General features: G+C 47.2%; 1 protein-coding gene across 2 annotated transcripts in view; it reads left to right on the forward strand.

The window, feature by feature from the left end:
- Positions 1-20,000, forward strand: part of tmem132e (transmembrane protein 132E) — a 237,483-nt gene that overhangs the window by 183,240 nt on the left and 34,243 nt on the right. For both annotated transcript variants that reach the window (XM_063204014.1, XM_063204013.1), the window contains exons 3-4: positions 12,847-12,987; positions 18,855-19,047. In XM_063204014.1, the coding sequence (XP_063060084.1) occupies positions 12,847-12,987; positions 18,855-19,047 (334 nt within the window). The remainder of the gene's footprint in view (positions 1-12,846; positions 12,988-18,854; positions 19,048-20,000) is intronic.

Below are 20,000 nucleotides of genomic sequence, written 5' to 3' on the forward strand. Positions count from 1 at the left end.
AACTGCTGGACACCTACACACGGTCCAGTCTTGCCCATGATGTTTACTGTTTTCTGGCCTTTCGTGCTATAGCCATACTGTGCACAGTAACCGCGTGAATAGACCAGGCGCGATGTGATTCAAGCGACAGAGTGCAGCAGCAAGCGATACGAGCGATTGAGGTGACTAGAGTATGTCCGTACAGGCAGAAGGCAAAGCATTCAAGCATTCCCATTGGCTGTGGTCACTGACCTCCATACAGTCATTGGCTGTTGCGGCTTGTCGCCGAACCGCGTCATAGAAAGATGAAAAGATTTTAACTTCAAACTGTCGCGCTCGTCTCGCAAATCGCTCTAGTCTCCAGAATCGCTTTTGTCGCGCGACTCAATACAAAGTCAATTACTTCCGTCACTCGCCTCGCTCAGATCGCCGCTGGTGTGTTTCTGCGGTAAAGCCATACTGTACAACATTTGGCTCTGGGCCTAATTATGTGTTCTGGAAACTAATATGGTAAAGTCTGAATTTTATGCAAATAGACTGAATGCCAGAAACCGTAAGTGAATATGTATATAGTGTGTTTATATTTATGTTGTGGCATACATTTACATACATTATAACAACTACACAACTACATGCATTTGAATTATTGATTTAGTCCAGAGATTAGTATGCAACATGCCTCCTACAGGTCCTCCTGACTTACCGAGAACTATGTGTATATTAACAAGTGGATAATATGAGGCTTGATTAATTTCACAGCTGGTGAATGGACTCTATAATATGCACTGTATGTCAATAAAGACAAAGCCACCCAAGTAAGTTTTGCAGATGCAAAGGCATCCCCCCATGGCACTTAACTGTTAGTGTGAAAATAGATAGTCTTTTAATACTTTTGCCAAGAGGCATGGCGAAGAATACGTGAAAGAACTCATTTCCCTTCAAATTGATGTGCATTATTAAATAATTTGCTGGGCGCATTGCATCATTTATCTCCATGGTAACCAGAGATGGGGCCCATTTCCGCTTGTGAAAATGAGTGATTTTGTACTCATTTATTATAATGTAGAATTGATTGAGCATCCAATTGACTCCAGTTCGTTTTGAGTTATCCTCACTTGGTGGTTATGTCCCGGGAATATGGATGCTCGGAAGGGAAATTGTTTTATATCACAGCTTGCCACATGCCTTTGTACTTTTGTTCAGATTCCTTTCCATGCCTCAGACAGATGTAGTGATGTAGTGGCAGCATTGTGTAAGAAATCCTTTGTCGGGATTAAAATACAGTACATTTTTGGAGCTCACAAGAAGCCAGTTTAAGTCGTCGCAGCAACAGACATGTCCAAAAAAAACCCACAAGTGCTCGCCAGTGTCTTGTGTTTGAGATTGCCCTCCTCCTCACCACTTCTCAAATCCCACTCCGCTGTTGAAAAGTGGGAAAAGGGAGGAGGGAAAGGGGAGGGGGCACAAAAAATCCCCTCGTTACACAAAAGAAGAGTGCTTCGCTACGTTTGAGCAAACTCAGGAGTAGGAAAGGCAGACGGCCCCTGGAGCGTGTGAAAAGTAAATGTTGCCTCATCAGCCCTGATGCGGTGTAATCTGGGGCTGAGCCCCTGATGCGAACGCCGCCGTTGAGCCCTGTTACGACAGCCGCACGGCGCAGCAGACAACTCCAGAGGGGTTAGTCTACTCTTCCGTCCCAGTGCCCCTGTACACCCACCCCCACCCCCCACCCCCAACCCGCCCAAACGCCCCCACGACCCGCACTCCACCTTGGCCCTTTTATTGCTACTGTCGCGGCTGCTACCGCCAACGCTGTTGTTTTTGGCATGGCTCCGTGCACAAACACACATAATGAAGAGGCCCATAAAGCCGGCTGGCTGGTGGTGTGGGGACGCGGGTGAGTGGTCGAGCGTGGATGAGGAGCGGTGCAACGGTGCTAAAACAGGGGCGGGGGTGAGGGTGAGGGTTGGGGTTGGGGTTGGGGGGTGGAGTTGGGAGACTGTAGGCTCTCCCAGATGAATGGCCTTTATTAAAACGCAGCCAGGGTCACTGTCCCTGGCGTCCACTGTCTTCAGTAATAGGACGGGCTTCCCCCTTCCACCCGCCCTACCCACCACCCCCACGGCAGTCACCACAGCCACCCACCCACCCAAACGAGATTCCGCTGACTTTCATAATCCAGTCGCTCGTTTTATTAGGTTTTGGCCGGGCGCTGGTGTTTTACAGTGGACGGTCAGGGGTCGTCAGGGCTCGTCACCAAGGTCCGTGGTGCAAATTACAATCATCGGCAAACGCATGTGGGATCTAACCCATTTAGCCCAGAATCACTCTCTGCACCACAACCCTAACCCCAACCCCCCACCACACACACACACACACACACACACACACACACACACACACACACACACACACGTACACACACACACGTACACACACACACGTACACACACATGTACACACACACACACACACACAAGCACACACACCTCTCCATGTAGCTTCTGCAAGCAGCACATGCTCCTAATAAGATGTCAGGTGTTTGACTTATAACACAATGGATCCACGCTGGAAAAGCCCAGGGTCTAACATGGCCCATAAAGTGCCCATCGGTAGTTACCTCTAAATTAGGTGTAACAGCACACACATTGGCGCAGACGGGTATAGATTGGTTTTGTGAAATAGCTTTTTAATGAGCGACTTCTCCTCCTCCTCCTTCTCCTCCTCCTCCTCCTCCTCAGCACCCAGACATTGAGCGGCACAACAGTGCTGCCTTCCCTATACCTTGTCCAGCCACCGGCAGCCAGACTTCCCCTTATCTGCCTTTTCTAACAGTAACCACTGAGGTGTTGGTTTGGTTGAGGGCCATTTAAAGCAAGGGCAAAACGGCAGCTTGCAGTAAATGAATTGGAAAGGGAAAGGGAAAAAAGACAGAAGGACACAAAAAGAGACGGTGACAGAGACGGAGCACAAAAGCTAACGGACTTGAAAAAGACGTAGGACTCTTTTCTTTTTTTAGAAGAAAGAGCCTTGGGGAGGTGGATGAAGGGGAAGAGGATGGTCCGTGTGGAGATGGTCCGAGTGCATTAAAGAGAGGCACGGGGCCACGGGAAGTTGAAGCCGAGGTCGCCACAAGTAATAGTTCCCAGACCTCCCCTCTGTGGCTACGGGTTAATTTACTTCCTTCGCCACCACCGCCACCACCACCATCATCATCGTCCCTCAGCAGCCAGCGTTTGAACACAAATTGCCTGGTTTCTTGGTTTCATTTGTCTTCTCCTCTCCTTTCGTTCTGCATTACACCCTCCTCAAAGTACAGAGCTAATACCGTCCATTTTAAGTGAGGACGGCTCAAACATTTCAGTCATTATTTCTCAGGATTGTACAGCACCACACAAGAATGGTGTTATTTTGGTGTCCCTGAAGATAAGTGTGCTGTGGTTGTTGTGGATTTTTTTCTTCTTCTTCTATTTTTTGGACTCTGCACTACAGCCAGCCAGCTAGCATATCTTTGGAGAGAGAGCTGCTCCTGGCTGCCAGATAGCCAAAGCCCCAATCCGAGGTAATAGAGAGAAGGGAGTGTGGCATCCATCATCGGTGACAGCCAGTTTGGGCCCGGGCCGAGGCTATGGCCTTCAGTGCTAGTGGGCCTCCTGGTGGCCCGCTCACATCATTGCATACTTGGGAGTGCCTCTCAATTCCTTCCCCTGCTGGTTTCCTCTGGCCTGGTGCCTTAGTGTCACCTCTCCCCCGGTGGAGGAAACAAGTAGGCTTCTCTGCTGTCAAGCAGCTTACAGTGTTGTGGGTGGGGAAGAGGGGGTTCATTCAATATCTTGATTGCAAATGACAGAGTGACCTCTGTATTGTGGGTTTTGCAAGATATTGGATAGAAACGTGTAGCATTGTGATGTCATCGATGACGATGAATAAGGCCATAGGACAGAGGAACCATGTGGGAGGAGGGGGATTGGGATGCACCCTTTGGAGTCCTCTCCCCAGCTCTCCCTTCATCTCCTGCCCAACTGCAATGAATAGGACGCGTGACAGCAGGGGCATCAGAAATTAGGTTAAAGCGAGCCTTCATGGTGAAGGGGCTGGAACTGGGGCCACCACTATTCGCTCGCTCTGATCAACACTGGCCAGAGGCTTAGCTCTCTCCCTCTACCCTCGGAGGGTGAAGCACTAGGGGAACTGGGTAGGGGGAAGGGCGATGAGATGGAGACAATTTTGGAAACAATAGAGTGAGCGCAGCATTTGTGTGCTCGCGTGTGTCATCGGGCACCTCTAATGCTGGCCTAGTTGCTGGTTAAAGGGCATCAGCAGATACGCACTGTACTGTGTAGATCGTTGTACCAACCAAATAACCAGAAATAAAAAAAACAGCCAATTGGGAAGAAATGTAAAACGATGTGACGTTCCTGCACTCTGCATGAAATCTGATTACGCTTAAACAAGCCAGTGGGCAGAGTGTGGTGGAAAGTGTCGCCGAGCAGCTGTGCCTGCTGGAAGTGATTCATTTAAGACGCTAGGCACCACATCCAAGCTAGCGGGGGAGGCGGGAGTGGAGTGGAGGGGAGAAGAGAGAGAAGAGGGGTAGGAGGAGTCGAAACTGGGTAGTTAGCGGTGGGCATGCTAACTGGCCTTGACTGTAATAAGTGCTGGAGTTTTGTTAATAATGGATGCGCGCAAGCCTGCCCGGAGTCCCAAAGTGCATTTGTCACTTGTCTCTGGTGTGGCGCTTAATTGTTTTCGAACATATAGGCTAACATTGGGAGCCACAGTCAACCTGTATTCTTTCTTTCTTTCTTTCTCTCTCTCTCTCTCTATAGCATTTCCTTGGTTGCTGTTGTGCGATTCATTGAAGCGAGACTAAGCAGAATGAATGGAGGAGGAGTGTGGGCTCCACAACAAACCGCCTCCACATCTGTGGATTACATTTCTCCTCTTTCTTTAAAAAAAAATTGTTCTTTCTCCTCTCCTCGATTTTATTTTTCCTGCTTACCCTCCTCCTCCTTTTCTTCTCTTTTTTTCCCCCACCCCCTTAGCGCCTTCATTTTCGTTTTGTTGGTGGTTATTATCTTCTTTGACATTCATTCAGTTTCTGGAAGGATTCTGATATTTGGCTGATCTTCAGGAGTGCTTGACTTGACATTTATCTTTCCATCAAATTAATGTGTGGCGTCAGTCTCTCAGCACTGCGCAGAGATACTCTCTCTCTCTCTCTCTCTCTCTCTCTCTCTCTCTCTCTCTCTCTCTCTCTCTCTCTCTCTCTCTCTCTCTCTCTCTCTCTCTATCCCTCTCTATCTCTCTCGTTCTCAGGGGCTCCAGAGTAAGAGTACATTAACGCTGATGGAAAATCGCTCTAAGCCCCCCTCGTCACAATAATGGGAATCTCTCAAGCACCAAATCCCTCACTTCGTCCCCTCACATGATTCACGGGCGCTGTGAAATTATTATACCTAAATATGCTAATTCCCTAAAGGACCCGCAGGCCTCGCTTATCCAATCTTGCCCAAACCCCAATGTCCCATTTGCATTCAGGTTAAAGCCCAGGCTCCCTTGGATGTATGCGGTTGCCGTGCCGAAAGACATTCTCCAACGTCCCCTGACGACGACATATCTGTAGTTAGTCGGGTAATCTATCTCAATGACGTGGTTCGTCGAGTCATCTCAACCCCTCTTCCGGGTGAGACGCAACCGAAGTCAGCCATGCTGTCCCGAACAGGATCCACCTCTTAGGGCAGGAATAAAAAAATATTATTGCCCGGCGTGCGGTTCCACTGACGTAGCCAGTGAGAAATGTCAATGTGTCCAGGTTTTTTTTGAGAGACAGAGAGAGGGAGGCTGAATTCCTTGTTCTTCACCCACTGCTACTGTTGCTGCTGCTGTTGCTGCTGCTGGCAGGCCTGAGTCCCGCTCGCCTTATCAAATAAATTGGAGAGCGGCTTTTTTCACGATTGGCTGTGCAGAAAAGGTTTTGGCTCACTCGAGGGTCTTCCGCTGCTGGCTCCAGCTGATGGAAAAACTACTTAGAATAATTGTGTTTGGGGAGGGCAGGCTCGGGAAGCCGCAGCTGCCTGCGCTCGGCGGCTTGGCGCTCCCGTCCTCGTTCGCTCATTCGTTCATTTGTGTGGCCGTCCCACATCAGTCCAATCTACAGCCAGAGCCGCATGAAGAAACACATCACCTTACCAGCACTTAACCTCACAGACAGGAGGGTCCCAGCTTCCTCCCACCTCACCCCACCCCAACACACTACACTCCACTCCACTCCACCCCACCCCCAACCGCCATTTCTGGCTTCACTGCTTGCCAGGCCTTGTTTGCATCCTATAATTGGCTTTTTGCTGTAGGTCAGGAGCATCTCCACGGCAAAGGTTGGTAGCCATTTCTGGACAGCTGTGGTTCTGTACTGACCTGTTGCTGTTCCTCTGGAGACCTCGGTAGTGGTAGTGGTAGTGGTAGTGGTGTGTCTGGGAGCCAGAAAAGAGGGCGCCTATGCCCCTTTACCCGTTTTTTTCTCCTGGCATAGCTGTGTCAGAGGTTTTGGGGGATTTCCTTTGTTGAGAGTGTTTCCATAGTGGCACGGTTCAAACACTGGTCCTCAAGTTCACACATGCCTGTGTGGTTTTATGTCATTGTTTGTTTTGGTAGTTATTCAAAGCCTCTCAGTCTCTCTTTCTTTCTTTTTTTCCGTCTGCCAACTGGATCTTACCGTCAAAGCAACTTACCGTCAAGTTCAAATCCGTCCTTTGAAGAGTAAATCGCAAGTGTTTATATCATTTTTTATCACCCGTTTTGTTGTGATGTGACATCGATAATCTGCGTTGATAGATGCGAGAGGCTTTCTACAGCAGATGCCACATCTTCTCTCCTTATCTCCTCTGCTAATTTATCAGATTTGGGTAAATCCTATCTGCCAGGGCGCTTCCCACAGTTCTAACTCTGCTTTTTTTTTTGCGCCTCTTTTTTCTGTCTGTCTATATCGTTTTTGGTTCACAGCTTATTTGTTGTGACCGTTTTATGGGTGTTTGTGCTGTCAGACTAGTGTGTGGCATCCTCTCTAAGCACCCGCGTTTTGTGGTCTTTGTGGTGCCCAAAAGTGGGATGAGTGATTTTTTTCTGTTCTTGGTGTGTTTGAGCACGTGGGCGAGTGTGTGTGTATGCTGGAGCATGTCCTTGTGCAAAAGCGTTTGTGTGTGTGTGCGCACGCGTGTGTGTGTGCACGCAAGTGTTTGTATGTGTGCGTGTGCGTGCGTGCGTGCGTGTGCCCGTGCGTGCGTCCTCCCCCATGCCTCCCTGTGGTGGCTGAACATCTGTCTTCTGAGCGGCACCGGTGCCAATTATACCAAAGTCTACAAATTTCCGACCCAAGTACGGCAGACTAGTCAGACGCGCGCGTATCGATGTCTCTCTCTCATATTCTTGAGTAACGAGCAGACGGGTGTGCAGCATTACTCAATCTGTTTCGGAGCCAAATGCACTCCGCTTAAATGAACCCATTCGGGAGGAGGCAGCCGCAATACATCACCTGAGACGATGCTTTTTGCGATGATGTTTGTTGTTGATGTTGTTTTGTTGTTGTTGTTGTTGTTTGTAGTGGTGGTGGTTCTTATTTGTTGTCTTTTTTTTTCTTTGCACGCATATAAAGGAAGCCTTCATTGGATCGCTTCTGTCCAAATAGAGGGCAGATTAACAACTTAAGTGTGGTGGTGCCACGGGGCGAGAGCTCCATGAGCCGTGCGCTAATATTGCATAATGGTCTTGCGGTCGGTTCACCCGGGCGTTGCGTGCGTGCATTGCACACATCTTTGTGTTGTCGTCGGCTGTGCCACACTTCACAGACGCCGGAATATCAAAGCAACACTCACCCCGTTTTGGCTGTCTTTGAAAAAAACACACTGCGTGACAAACAAGCGGGCACCACACAAACAAGCATAAGCACACAGGCACACACACACACGCACACACACACACACACACACGCAAGACATGAATAAACACACAGCAGGCACACTCATGCGACAACACCCACTGGGAAACCAGTGTTTGAAAAAAAAAACCATTGATGGCTAAATAATATATTGCTCTTTTTTTCCAATGGACGTGTTGTGACTGCATGAATAGAGCAGGGAAGTTGTCTTGCAAAGTGCCCCACCAGAGGAACTAATGGAAGCTGAGCCCGCTTGCAGATGGGAAAGAGAGAAGGAAAAGGGCTGAGAGGACGGAGAGGAGAGGAGAGGAGAGGAGAGGAGAGGAGAGCAATGAGGAGAGGAGAGGACAGAGATGGAGAGGAGAGGAGAGAGATGAGAGGAGAGAGATGAGGAGAGGAGAGGAGAGGAGAGGAGAGCGATGAGGAGAGGAGAGGAGAGCGATGAGGAGGGGAGAGGAGAGAGATGAGGAGAGGAGAGAGATGAGGAAAGGAGAGAGATGAGGAAAGGAGAGAGGAGAGATGAGGAAAGGGGAGAGGAGAGGAGAGAGATGAGGAGAGGAGAGGAGAGAGATGAGGAGGGGGAGAGAGGGGAGGAGGGAGGAGAGAGAGGAGGAGGAGAGAGAGGAGGAGAGGAGAGGAGAGCGATGAGGAGAGGAGAGGAGAGGAGAGCGATGAGGAGAGGAGAGGAGAGAGATGAGGAGAGGAGAGGAGAGAGATGAGGAGGGGAGAGGAGAGCGATGAGGAGAGGAGAGGAGAGGAGAGAGATGAGGAGAGGAGAGGAGCGGAGGGACTTGTGTTTTTGCAGCAATGCAAAGGGAGTGGGGCTAATGCCTCTGAGATGCACTGCTGCTGACATTTCAGCTTCTCGCTCTGCTTTTGCTTGTTTACTGTGGTGCTGCTGTTGTTGGTGTTGCGTGCCTGTGTCGATGTGTGTTTGTGTGTTTTTTCCTCTTGCCTTGTGTTCGTGCTGCAGGGTCCACCGACGCTTCAGACGTGAGTGCTGCTGCAGTTTCATTCGTGCTGCTGCTTGGCTTTTCGTTTCCTGCCTGCAAACTATCTGATTTCTTTCCCCGTCGACGATTAGCTGAACGCTGATCACATTTGGCAGTGCGGCCCCATAGGCTGAGAGCAAGCTTAATCGGGGACAGGGCACCAGAAGTTTGCTTGGCTTCTGCTCTTCTTGGAGAATTGTGTCAGGTTTTGGACCTCTTCGGGCAGTGCTCTTAGACTGAGAACTGGATCTTATTGTAACCCTGACATTCAAAACAGGCTGATATTTACAAAGGACTAAATATGCACTAGGCAAAAAAAAAATCTGCCATGCCATAAACTGAAATTGCAGGCAGTGAATTGGATTTTCAGATGTAAATATTCCAGGTTTAGTGTTATTAACAGTGAAATTAATATTTCAGCTGAAAAAAATCCTTTTTTCCAAGCTCTCGTAACGCATCAATGTCATTTCATAATAATTACCTGCTGTCAAGTTTCGTACCAACAGTGTAGTGCTTGTTCGTTCTGAATCTGATGTGCTGTCTTCATTCTAACAGAGACCTTTCGTGCTTGCAACACCTTTCACAGTGTTTGCGTTCCATATGTTTGACAGCTTGTTATATATATTTCACCACTGATCAGATGCATACTTAATAATTCGCCACAGATTCAAATGCAAATTGGCAGGGCGATTTGCATGCTCGCTTGATAATAAACAGGCTGATTGGCTATTTAACAGTTCGTTTGCCGCTTATTATTAAAATGGGCTGTTGGGGAAATGAGACCAAATACCCTGCAAAGGAATTCCGCCAATAAAAGTGTAAAGGGCAGGTTCACGGAGACAGCGAGATGGCATTTACGTGTAGTTATCGAGGGGTCAACAATGTGGGGGCATGAGACCCAGTGGTCAGAACCTTTTGTCTCTTTTTGCTTCAGGCTTGGCCCAGCTTATTACATGCAAAACAGAACAAGAGGGAGGACATCTGTTGGGGCACCAATTCCCTTCCCTTGAAGGAATTAATGTATTGGAGAGGGAGCTGAGAGAGAGAGGGAGGAGGTGGGCCCTCACTCATCTGATATTTAACACCTCCAGGACCTTCAGAGGCTGTTCCCTCCACCGTCACTCATTGTTACCCTCCAAAGCAGACGCACACCACATGTTTTATAAGACCTCTTCCCTCACCGCACCTTGCCTGTGCACTGGCCTGTGTATGCCCATGGTCGACTCCTCGGAGTGAAAAAGTAGGGTTTTTTTTGTTATCAGGCGGAGTGTGTTCGGACCAGTAGTTCAAAGGAAGGAGGGCTCGGGTAAAAAGAGGGAAAAAAAGAAAAAAAAGAACTGTCAAAGGTAATGTGGCAGAAAGATTCCCTTTGCACCGAATCTTTCGTCACTCCATTTAGGGGTTCAGTCAACCCTTCAGTCGAGTGAATCATGGTGCACAAAAATGCGGTAGCAGCAGTCTGACCTGCAGTGACTCCACGGCCGCATCTTCTCACATCACATGTCACGCCCTTACTTTGGACACTTACTGTAAGAGTGTGGGTTTTTGAACATTCTATAAAGAGAATTTGTTCTTTAACAATGCAAGATTCTAAAATTCCAAATTGTATTGTATGGCACCCAGAATTCTATAGAACTTTCACTGCCCGAACATTCCCGTCACACCGGTGTGACGATACACCTTTAAAGGTTAAACACAACCCTCAGGATTGCGATGCGTCTCTTACCGCACAAAATTAACTAGTAGCAGGTACTTACTTATGACCCATAAACAAAACTCTCAGGATTTGTGATTGCCTCATTTCCGCGCAGTATCAACAAGTAACAAGCAGATTATCATCATTTCACACTAACGAGCGAAATATCACCCGGAAAATATTTCCACAGGTCTGTCCACTCCACACGTCATCATAATTACCAGAAAAAAACCCTGATTCTCAGCTTGGCTTGATGAGCGTTGCAGATGATGTTAACTAATTTGCCAACTGGTGTCAGCGTCGACAGCTGCAGTTTCATCTGCCCCAATCTCTCCTCGGCTTCCTTGTTCCTGTGTGTGTATGCGTGTGTGTGTGCATGTGTGTGCGTGTGTGCGTGCGTGCGTGCGTGCGTGCATGCGTGCGTGTGTGCGTGCGTGCGTGCACCCACCACCTCCTCCACATGCGTGCCCTCCGCCCTCCTTGCATCCTATAAAAGGCTTCCTGGCAGGTTGTCTGGTTGGCGCTTGCCTCGCCTCGCCTCGCCTCACGGCTCCGCAACGGCAGCTGCGTGCCACCTCGGTGCCACCCGAATCTCAAAGCTGTTTACTTGCTCCGATGCGCAAGATAGTCATCATCAAAGTGCAACGGGGGGAAAAAAAGATGACTGTTCAGATTGCTGGCTAGGGTCCAGAGGCAAAGTCTGTGTGTCTATATGTGCGCCATCATAGAATCATAGAATATGCGCACGCATGCACACACACACACACACACACACACACACACACACACGCGCGCACGCACACTCTCTCTCTCGGCACCCGCAGTATTAAACGGTATTTGGAGCCACCTGTCCACTGGGACTGTTGTAAATTGATGCAGTCAGAAAGATTCCTGAAGGTACTGAACAGTCAGCTCCACAGTCTACAGAGAAACGAAGAGAAGAGAAGAGAGGAGAGGAGAGTTGGGTTCTTTGAAAGTAATATGGGTTAGAGTAATCAGGCTTTGCAGTAAATTGAACCTGAATGATTCCTGAAATGCATTCTAAATCCGGAGGGCACTGACTGTGTGTGTGTGTGTGTGTGTGTGTGTGTGTGTGTGTGTGTGTGTGTGTGTGTGTGTGTGTGTGTGTGTGTGTGTGTGTGTGTGTGTGTGTGTGTGTGTGTGTGTGTGTGTGTGTGTGTGTGTGTGCGTGCGTGCGTGCGTGCGTGTGTGCGTGCGTGCGTGCGTGCGTGCGTGCGTGCGTGCGTGCGTGCGTGCGTGCGCGCGCGCGTGCGTGTGCGTGTGCGTGTGCGCGTGTGTGTGTGTGTGTGTGTGTGTGTGTGTGCCTGCCTGTGTGTGTGTGTGTGTGTGCGTGTGTGTGTGTGTGCGTGTGCGCGTGTGCGTGTGCGTGTGCGTAACTGAGTGTGTGACTAAGCAAATGTGTGTCTATGTGAGTGTGCATGCCCATGCATTTTCATGGCAAATTTGGAGACTCTTACCTTTCCCTTTGATGAAATGCAAGTTGAAGTACCGGATGGAGTCTGTGACTGTCACTTTGCCCCAGTCTGACTCAACAGGGCATCTATGACATGTTAAATAAATAATTGTTGTGTCTTTGTTCTTGTCAGGGTTTTTTGTAGTCTTAAACTGTGAATGTCGTCAGCAGAGGACCGGTTAGCTGAGGTTTCTTGTCCCAAAGTCATGTCTGCTCTCCATTTTGAAAGACTATTATGAGATTACAGGTGCACTTGGTTATTTGTAATCCATTGCCGAACACAAGAAAATGTCTGTGTCTGTCTGTCTGTCTGTCTGTCTGCCTGTGAAGTCAAGTCCATTTTTTGTAGCACATTCCATATGGGTTTACATAGCCACAATGTGCTTTGAGGGGAAAGGAAATGTGATCCCAAAAAGTAGGACAATGTTTTTTTTACAAGTGTCTATCTGTTTAAGGTATAGCTTGTGTAATTGGTAACTTGGTGTAGATAGATATGTAGTTTCCAGCAAGTCAGTGTGCAGCAGTGGGCTATATAGCAGCAGGGGACTATGGGATGGCCAGGTGATCGAATTATGGTTGTGTGTGTGTTTGTGTGTGCGTTTGTGTGTGCGCACGTGCGTCAATAGTGCTGTAGATCGATAGTATCCCACCAAACCAGAGTACAGCATAAAATAATGAAAGATTTGCTCTCTTTGTGTGCGTGTGTGTGTGTGTGCGTGCGTGCGTGTGTGTGTGTGTTTCTCTCTCGCTCGCTCGCTCTCTCTCTCTCCAGGGTGAAGGCGAAGAAGGGGGTGAACCTGCTGAGTACTGAGCCCAAGAGTGCACTGTGGAATGTGGACTGGGAGAGGCAGTCAGGAGCCAAACACTCCATCGCCACCGTCACCGTCAGCAGAAACAAAGACGTACCACCCGGGTAGGTCCACCCTCATGCATCTCTGTCTGTCTGTGTGTGTAGGCTATGTCTCTCTCTTTCTCTTTCTCGTTCTCTATTTCTCTCTCTCTCTCTCTCTCTCTCTCTCTCTCTCTCTCTCTCTCTCTCTCTCTCTCTCTCTCTCTCTCTCTTTCTCTCTCTCTCTCTCTCCCTCCATCCCTCCCTCATGCCACCCCATTACATCTGTCCCCTGGACATGCCACTGGTCTTCTTCCCTCTGCCTGCCTGCCTGCCTGGCTGGCGCTCCTTCTTCAATGAAGGGGCCCCTAAATAATTAACCACCTGCCAGCCACAGCTGTGGCAGGACAGGAGGAGCAAATCAAGGCTACGCTGTGCGGCGCCAGCCTGTGGCCAAGCGCTGTATATTCACTTGATATACTTTATCTATATCTCTGGGCCACTCCACTCTCCTACTCCAGTATGAAGTGCTGCTGATGATGATACACTTGTTGTTGTCCTGATGTGCCCCCACCCCAGATGATGCACCCCACAGAGGATATGTGGCGGCCTCATCATCACAGACAAAGTGGCAAAATGTGCTAACTCGTATAGAGTAAACATTGAACATTTACTGAAAAAACATTTGCATTATTGAGAAGAGAATTTGATTTTTTTCTTTTTTTATGTGTTGGACAAACACTCATCCAAACAAATTTCTAAAAAAAAGAAAAAAGAAAAAAAAATAATTTTTAAATGCCGTCGTGACATCAAAGCTGGGGAGCCCCCCGCTCTTGTTGTCACCCACAGATGACAGGCTTTTGAAGTAGTTGGGCGAATGGTGACGGATCAAGGCCAAATCAACCGACTACACTCGCATAACGCAGAGGCAGACAACAACAACTCTGTGCATTCAGCTTGTAAAGCCATTCAGATGCCTTTACAGAGGGCCGACCGGCAATTCAATGGAAGTGAATGCAGTGGAATGAATGCTTTAAGAAAATACAACAGCTTCTTTTTCTCCTTTCGAGTTATATAAAATGAATACATGTTTGTGCTCTTTATATACCAGTGGTCCACAGAAGCTTGCCAGCTTGAAAGGTCTCTGACCAACTACAGTGTGCTCTTAAATCTGTCACGTCATCGGTCCATGCTTAAAGCTATGTGGGTAGCTAGCTGTGGCACAGCGAAAGATAATGCATTGTTCTATTCCCTTAGCACAGCTGAATTCCTTCCAAGAGGTATGCCTGTCTCCACACTCTCCCATGTTTCAAGAAGAGCTCTCTCTCTCTCTCTCTCTCTCTCTCTCTCTCTCTCTCTCTCTCTCTCTCTCTCTCTCTCTCTCTCTCTCTCTCTCTCTCGTTCCACCCAAGTTGCAAAGTTTTCTTTAGCTCCACACCACCCACCTACCCATACCAAGACCTCCCGCTATGAGTTTTTCTGAACACCACACCATCAGACATGGACCCACGCCCCCATCATTCCACCGAAAGTCCCAGCCCTCCCGCTAAGTTAAGAGTTTTAGTAAACAACCCTGTCCTCACCCCCCACCCCCTACCCACCAGTCCATCCCCCCTTATGGCCTGCCTCCCACGGTGATCATGCACTGAATTCACCCTACAAAAGAAGCCGACTTCATGCCGTATGATTTGGGCTGTGTTAAACTTCAAGTTAAACTTTGTTCAAGTTAAACTTTTATTACAACCATTTCAACAGTATAATATCACAATTGATCAGAATGCCCTGTGGTATTCTCACATGTAGAGCGAGAAAGCACCTCTGAAATAAGGTTAGAAATATTTAATTCGGTTAAAACTAAAATAAAACTAGTGGCTAAAATGCTGAGCAGGTACGTTGCTGGTTTGAAGTGGAATGTGAATAGTTCACACTATGAATTGGTACCATTTTGTTTTGTCAGATTTGCTTTGCTCTCTCTCTCTCTCTCTCGCTCTCTCTCTCTCTCTCTCTCACTCACTCACTCACTCACTCACTCACTCACTCACTCACTCACTCACTCACTCACTCACTCACTCACTCACTCACTCACTCACTCACTCACTCACTCACTCACTCACTCACTCACTCACTCACTCACTTCATCTCCCTTATATTTAACAAGCCCTGTCAAATGTGGGCTTTTTTCTTAGATCCTGTCACCTTGTTGAAAGTACATTCCAATTGACTGCCAAAAGGTTGTTCACTATTCACAGACACTTTACAGCATGCTTGTGCTCCAGCTCCATGTATATTTGTTCAGGGGGTTGAGCTGCACAGGAATGCTCTCGTGCACACTTCAAAAAATGGACGGCTGTTTCTCTAACACTTGCAACAATTTGAAGGAGTTGAGTACACAAACAGCTAGCTACTACTCTCCCGGTTCCCTCTTAGCACTGTTTCCTATCCATCTGAAGTAGCATTGTAAAAGCATCTCTTGCCATATTTTCTGCCACTTAACACTTAAGAGGTGCTTGCTATTGTGGTATACAGGCTTTCAACTCCACATGTCTTAAACCCACTCAAGTTTCAAAAAATCAAATTCCAAGTCAGGGGTGGAATGAAGATTCGATTTGGACATGAGAAGTAGTAAGCTGCATGTAAAAAGGACAGAAAACTTGGGCTCATTCTCTCACTTGCTCTCTTTTACTCCCTCTTGTTCTTGTCTGTCTGGCTCGCTGGCTGACTAGCTAGCCTTGTCTTACAATCTCACTGACACACAAGTTGTATTTTTCTGTTATATTTTTAGTCAAGTACCAGTATTCAAATGGTAATAAAATATGGCAACCATACATCTAAACTCTTTGTAATTCTGCTCATGAGAGAACTCTTGTGTAGCTATTGATTTTTTTTTAGCTGAGACACTATAGAGAGCTTGCTTTATGAAAGAGATGAAAAGCTATCCACTTCTTTTGTCTTGTTATGAATATCTGCTGCCGAATTACGTTTTCACGCTCTCACCTAGCGTAATTCTACTGGGTGTCAATAATAACCAGCTACTGTACGTGTGTGTTTACGGGGCTGTCTAGACAATGAAAGCAGATCAAAGCAGAGCTGTCTGCTCTTCGTCCCGGCCCCCCACACCCACCTCCACTCAGGCTCACGCAGCAGACAGTTACACAGACAGATGTGAGAGCAAACATGGCTATCAAAGTTGTCAAACAAGCACGGCAGAGCAGAGCAGAGCAGAGCTGCCACAAGAGCTGCCGTCCGGGAAGCGGAAGCTCCCTCCTTAGCAGATGGAGCTGCTACCACAAGTGGGTGGGAATGGGAACAGTGTAGCCAGGCTGTGCCCTGCTAGTGACGCAACACTTTCATCGTTGCAACTAGTCAGGTCAAGAGCGATATAAGTACTTTTTGAGTTCCCGAAAATACGGGAACTCCTCCCCACTTTGTCGGTAAGCAAACAACCGTAAGCAAACCAAGGGAGGTGGGTCAACCATGCCGTTTGGGAAATGTTCATTGTTATGCTCTTGGCCAGACCAAGTCTCGAGGAGATTTGAACTTCGATGATAATCATCAGGCTAGGAACAGTGTAGCATCATGCCGTTGGTGGTGATCAAATAAACAACCTTGACTTAACAGACTTGATGCTTTTTCAGTCAACAGAATATAGGTTAAAATAACTGTCCAATGAAAGCATTGCAGTACGTTTGATAAACATTGTGTTATGTCCATGAAATGGTGGTTCTGTAGAAGTGAAAACAATGAGGCCAACAGACCTACAGTGAGTCATGCAAATCCTCCAATAAAGCAAATAATTTTCCAATCAGCTGACATCCTGACCTAGCAACACTGTATGCAAGTTAAAAAAAAATCCCACCACCCATCTTTGGTGTTTCAATGTCTCTCTATATTCTGTCTGCTATTTATTGTCATTTTGTATTTCATATACCCTGATATGGACCATGTACTTTTTGTCTGACATTCATGAATAAAGAATTTGATGTGGTTGGTGCGGTGGTGAACTGAACATGACTCAGCCAGATGTCATAACAGGAGCGTTCCCATAGCACCACTGAGTCCTCCTCACTGCATCCCAGGTGTCGCCAGTTTCATCATGTTGAATATTGGATTCCAATAGCTCAATGTATATCTGCCTGTGCCATTTAATGTTATTGAGTGCCACTATTGGATATTCTATTTGCATATTGATTGTTCAGAGGTGGGTTTTAAGTGTACCGTCAAGAAATCCTCCTGTGCCGACTTTTCCCATTGCACCGCTCTGCTCTGCGAGGTTGTTGTGGAAGGGAAGGCTATTGAATAATGTGGGCTTTTGACCAATGCTTTGCGGTCGGCTCCTCCTGTCATTCATCTTCATTAAATAAACATGCTGGTTTAGATTAGGCTGAAATGGTCAATATCATTTACTTTTCAGCTGGTGGCAGAAGATGCACCTCAACAACAGCCCCTCTCCAAAAGGGCAACCACTAAGAAACGCATCACTGTTAATCCCCTCCAAAAATTAATTAGCGTCTTTTAATTAAAGGCATTACAATCATGCTTCAGCGGAGGATGAAGGAGAGCTGATTCAACTCCTTGTCTGAAGTGTGGCACTTGGTGGGCACCCCCGCTGTTCACTGTCAGACCCGCATAAGGGGGGGCTAGCCACTCACAAGAGCTGTTGCGTCAGTTGTGTGAAGGTCGCACCTGTTGAAAATCCTTCATGGACCCTGCTTTGTTTCTCTTTTTTTATTCGCTTGAAAAGATAAAAGAAAGTGGCGCAACAACTACCCAGCCACCACCCAAGGCGAGGCGCATATGCGATTGAGAGGTCTCCATTGCTTCACTTCTTAGATGTATCTACCAGCACAACTGCCTTTTGCACATCAAAGTCATCATCAATCTAGACTCAGACTTTATTTTTTTCAGTTTTTTTTTCTTTCTTTCTTTCAATTCCGCATTAAAAGAATAAGATTGGGAGCCACTGCTTTTTCCAATAGTCGTCATCTGCTATATATATACCTGTGTGCAGTGCAAGACACAACAAAGCCAAATGGTATTCCTTGACTGAGCATGAAACAAACAGACAGAACTCATTTAACGTGTCATATTGAATTAGGCTATGCAAGGAGACGACCGCAGAAAGATGTCTAGAAAAAGGAGCCGTCTGTTTCATGTCTGTCTGTCTCTCTCTGTTGTTTGTGCTTGTCTGCATTGCACGTGTTAGTCCTGTCTGTATAAAATTCATTATTGATCCTGAAAGCTAAAAAAGGGACCGTTGTATTCGTTTCATCAGCCGTTTTGTTCCAGCCTGTGCAGCTCAAAGAACATTTATTTGCTTGTCTTAATTTATACATCACAGTCACTTGATATTTTTTACGCCTCCTTCCATTTTAAATACTACTATCTTGTCTGCATCACACCCCATAGATGTAATTGTTAGGTCTGCGTTCCAGGTTTCACTTTGGTTACTACCTGCACAGAAAGCCACTGCTGTGATCCAGAAGCTCACAGCTCAGACAGGCTGCTTGTCACTTCAAATCCCTCCAGGCCCACAGTGCACAGGTGCACTTAAGCAAACTTCACCTGCTCGTAGTCACACTCATCTTCGGTTGGCTGCGAAATTCAAGCAAACAGTTTCGGAAGCCACCATAAATAATCCATTCGAAAAACAACAGATGGGGCCAGTGTGGCTCCCTAATTGTTTCATTTACCGATTGTTTCAATATATTAGGCCTAATACATGACAGAACAGCTGTTTGTACTGATGGCCAGCGCATTACGCCACTTAATGATCAAACGCCTGCCTGACCCTAATTACTCGCTTCTAAATGAACCTAATGGTGGAATTTGGTCATGAGCCTCGCCATATTTTTGTGTTAAACGGCCATGTAATGAATGATATTCTCACACATTTCCTACATCCCCCCTCCCCTCTCCTCTCCTGTGCCCCTAAATGGGTTTTTATCCTCCAGGGAGATGATGGGCAATATTGAAATCATGCAGCTGGATTTCGAAATGGAGAACTTCACCAGCCAGTCCGTGACCAGGAGGATCAACTGGAACATCGATTACCAGGGCCAGAACCCTCCGCCTGACTCGGAGAAGGTGGTGACGGAGCTCACCGTGGTGCAGAGGGACATCCAGGCCATAATCCCCCTGTCCATGGTGAGTAGACACACAGAGTTCATTGGTTCATCAATAGACTCCATTCATTCATAGTCATTAAAGAATATAGTATATAATGTACACACACTGCAGTCTAGCTGCCACATGCAGACATACTGTCACAGTCGATTAATTGGACAACTGTTTAGTCAGTCAATTGATTCGTTGTTTGACCTGTGAAACGACCGTGAAAATGGTGGAAAGCATTGATCCATGTGTTGCGAAGGCCAAGATGATGACCTCTTAATGTCTTGTTTTATTCACAACAAGTACATAGTTTATTTCTATATCCCAGAATTTGAAAAACTTGAGAATTGTTGTCAATTATTACATTAGTCAATGATTTAGTGATGAATCCATCAAAAGTTGCAGCTCAATCATCATGGTGAAATGGCAGAAATATAATATATATAGAAAGATAGACTGAAATGTGAGAAATAATGAAAGAAAAGCTGAAAGCCCTGTTCTTTCCACCAAGCAGTGTGTATTAAATCCTGCCAACCTTTTTAGACACGCTCCAAAAAAAAGTTCACGGTAAGGCTCCCCTTTAAGGACGCATCACTTCAAACGGGGTCCTTTGTTCCGCGGGCTAATTGTGCAGCCCTCCCTTATCTGGTTGCGAGGGGGCTGTAAAGCAGAGGTGCGTAATGAGAGACATTTATCAGCTAATAGGTCTGCGGTGGCAAGCCCTGAAAGGTCAGGCCATGTGCCGCACTGTCGGACATCTGCCGTGCGCTGGCGAGCCTGCCAGGAGCTTCCTGTAGAGAGGGCACCGACGTTACAGGGCCATTAAAATTCAGCTGGTCTGGAAAGTGGGATAATAGTCAGAAATGTTGCTCTACTCCAAACCACCTCACACTTCCCACTATCATGACTTCCTACCTCTCCACCCTTGCTCTGTACATTTAAACATACATACATGCATGTTATTATTAATTATTAAGTGGTGGGCT

The sequence above is a fragment of the Engraulis encrasicolus genome, chromosome 7 (assembly GCF_034702125.1).
Source record: "Engraulis encrasicolus isolate BLACKSEA-1 chromosome 7, IST_EnEncr_1.0, whole genome shotgun sequence".
NCBI lineage: Eukaryota > Metazoa > Chordata > Actinopteri > Clupeiformes > Engraulidae > Engraulis > Engraulis encrasicolus.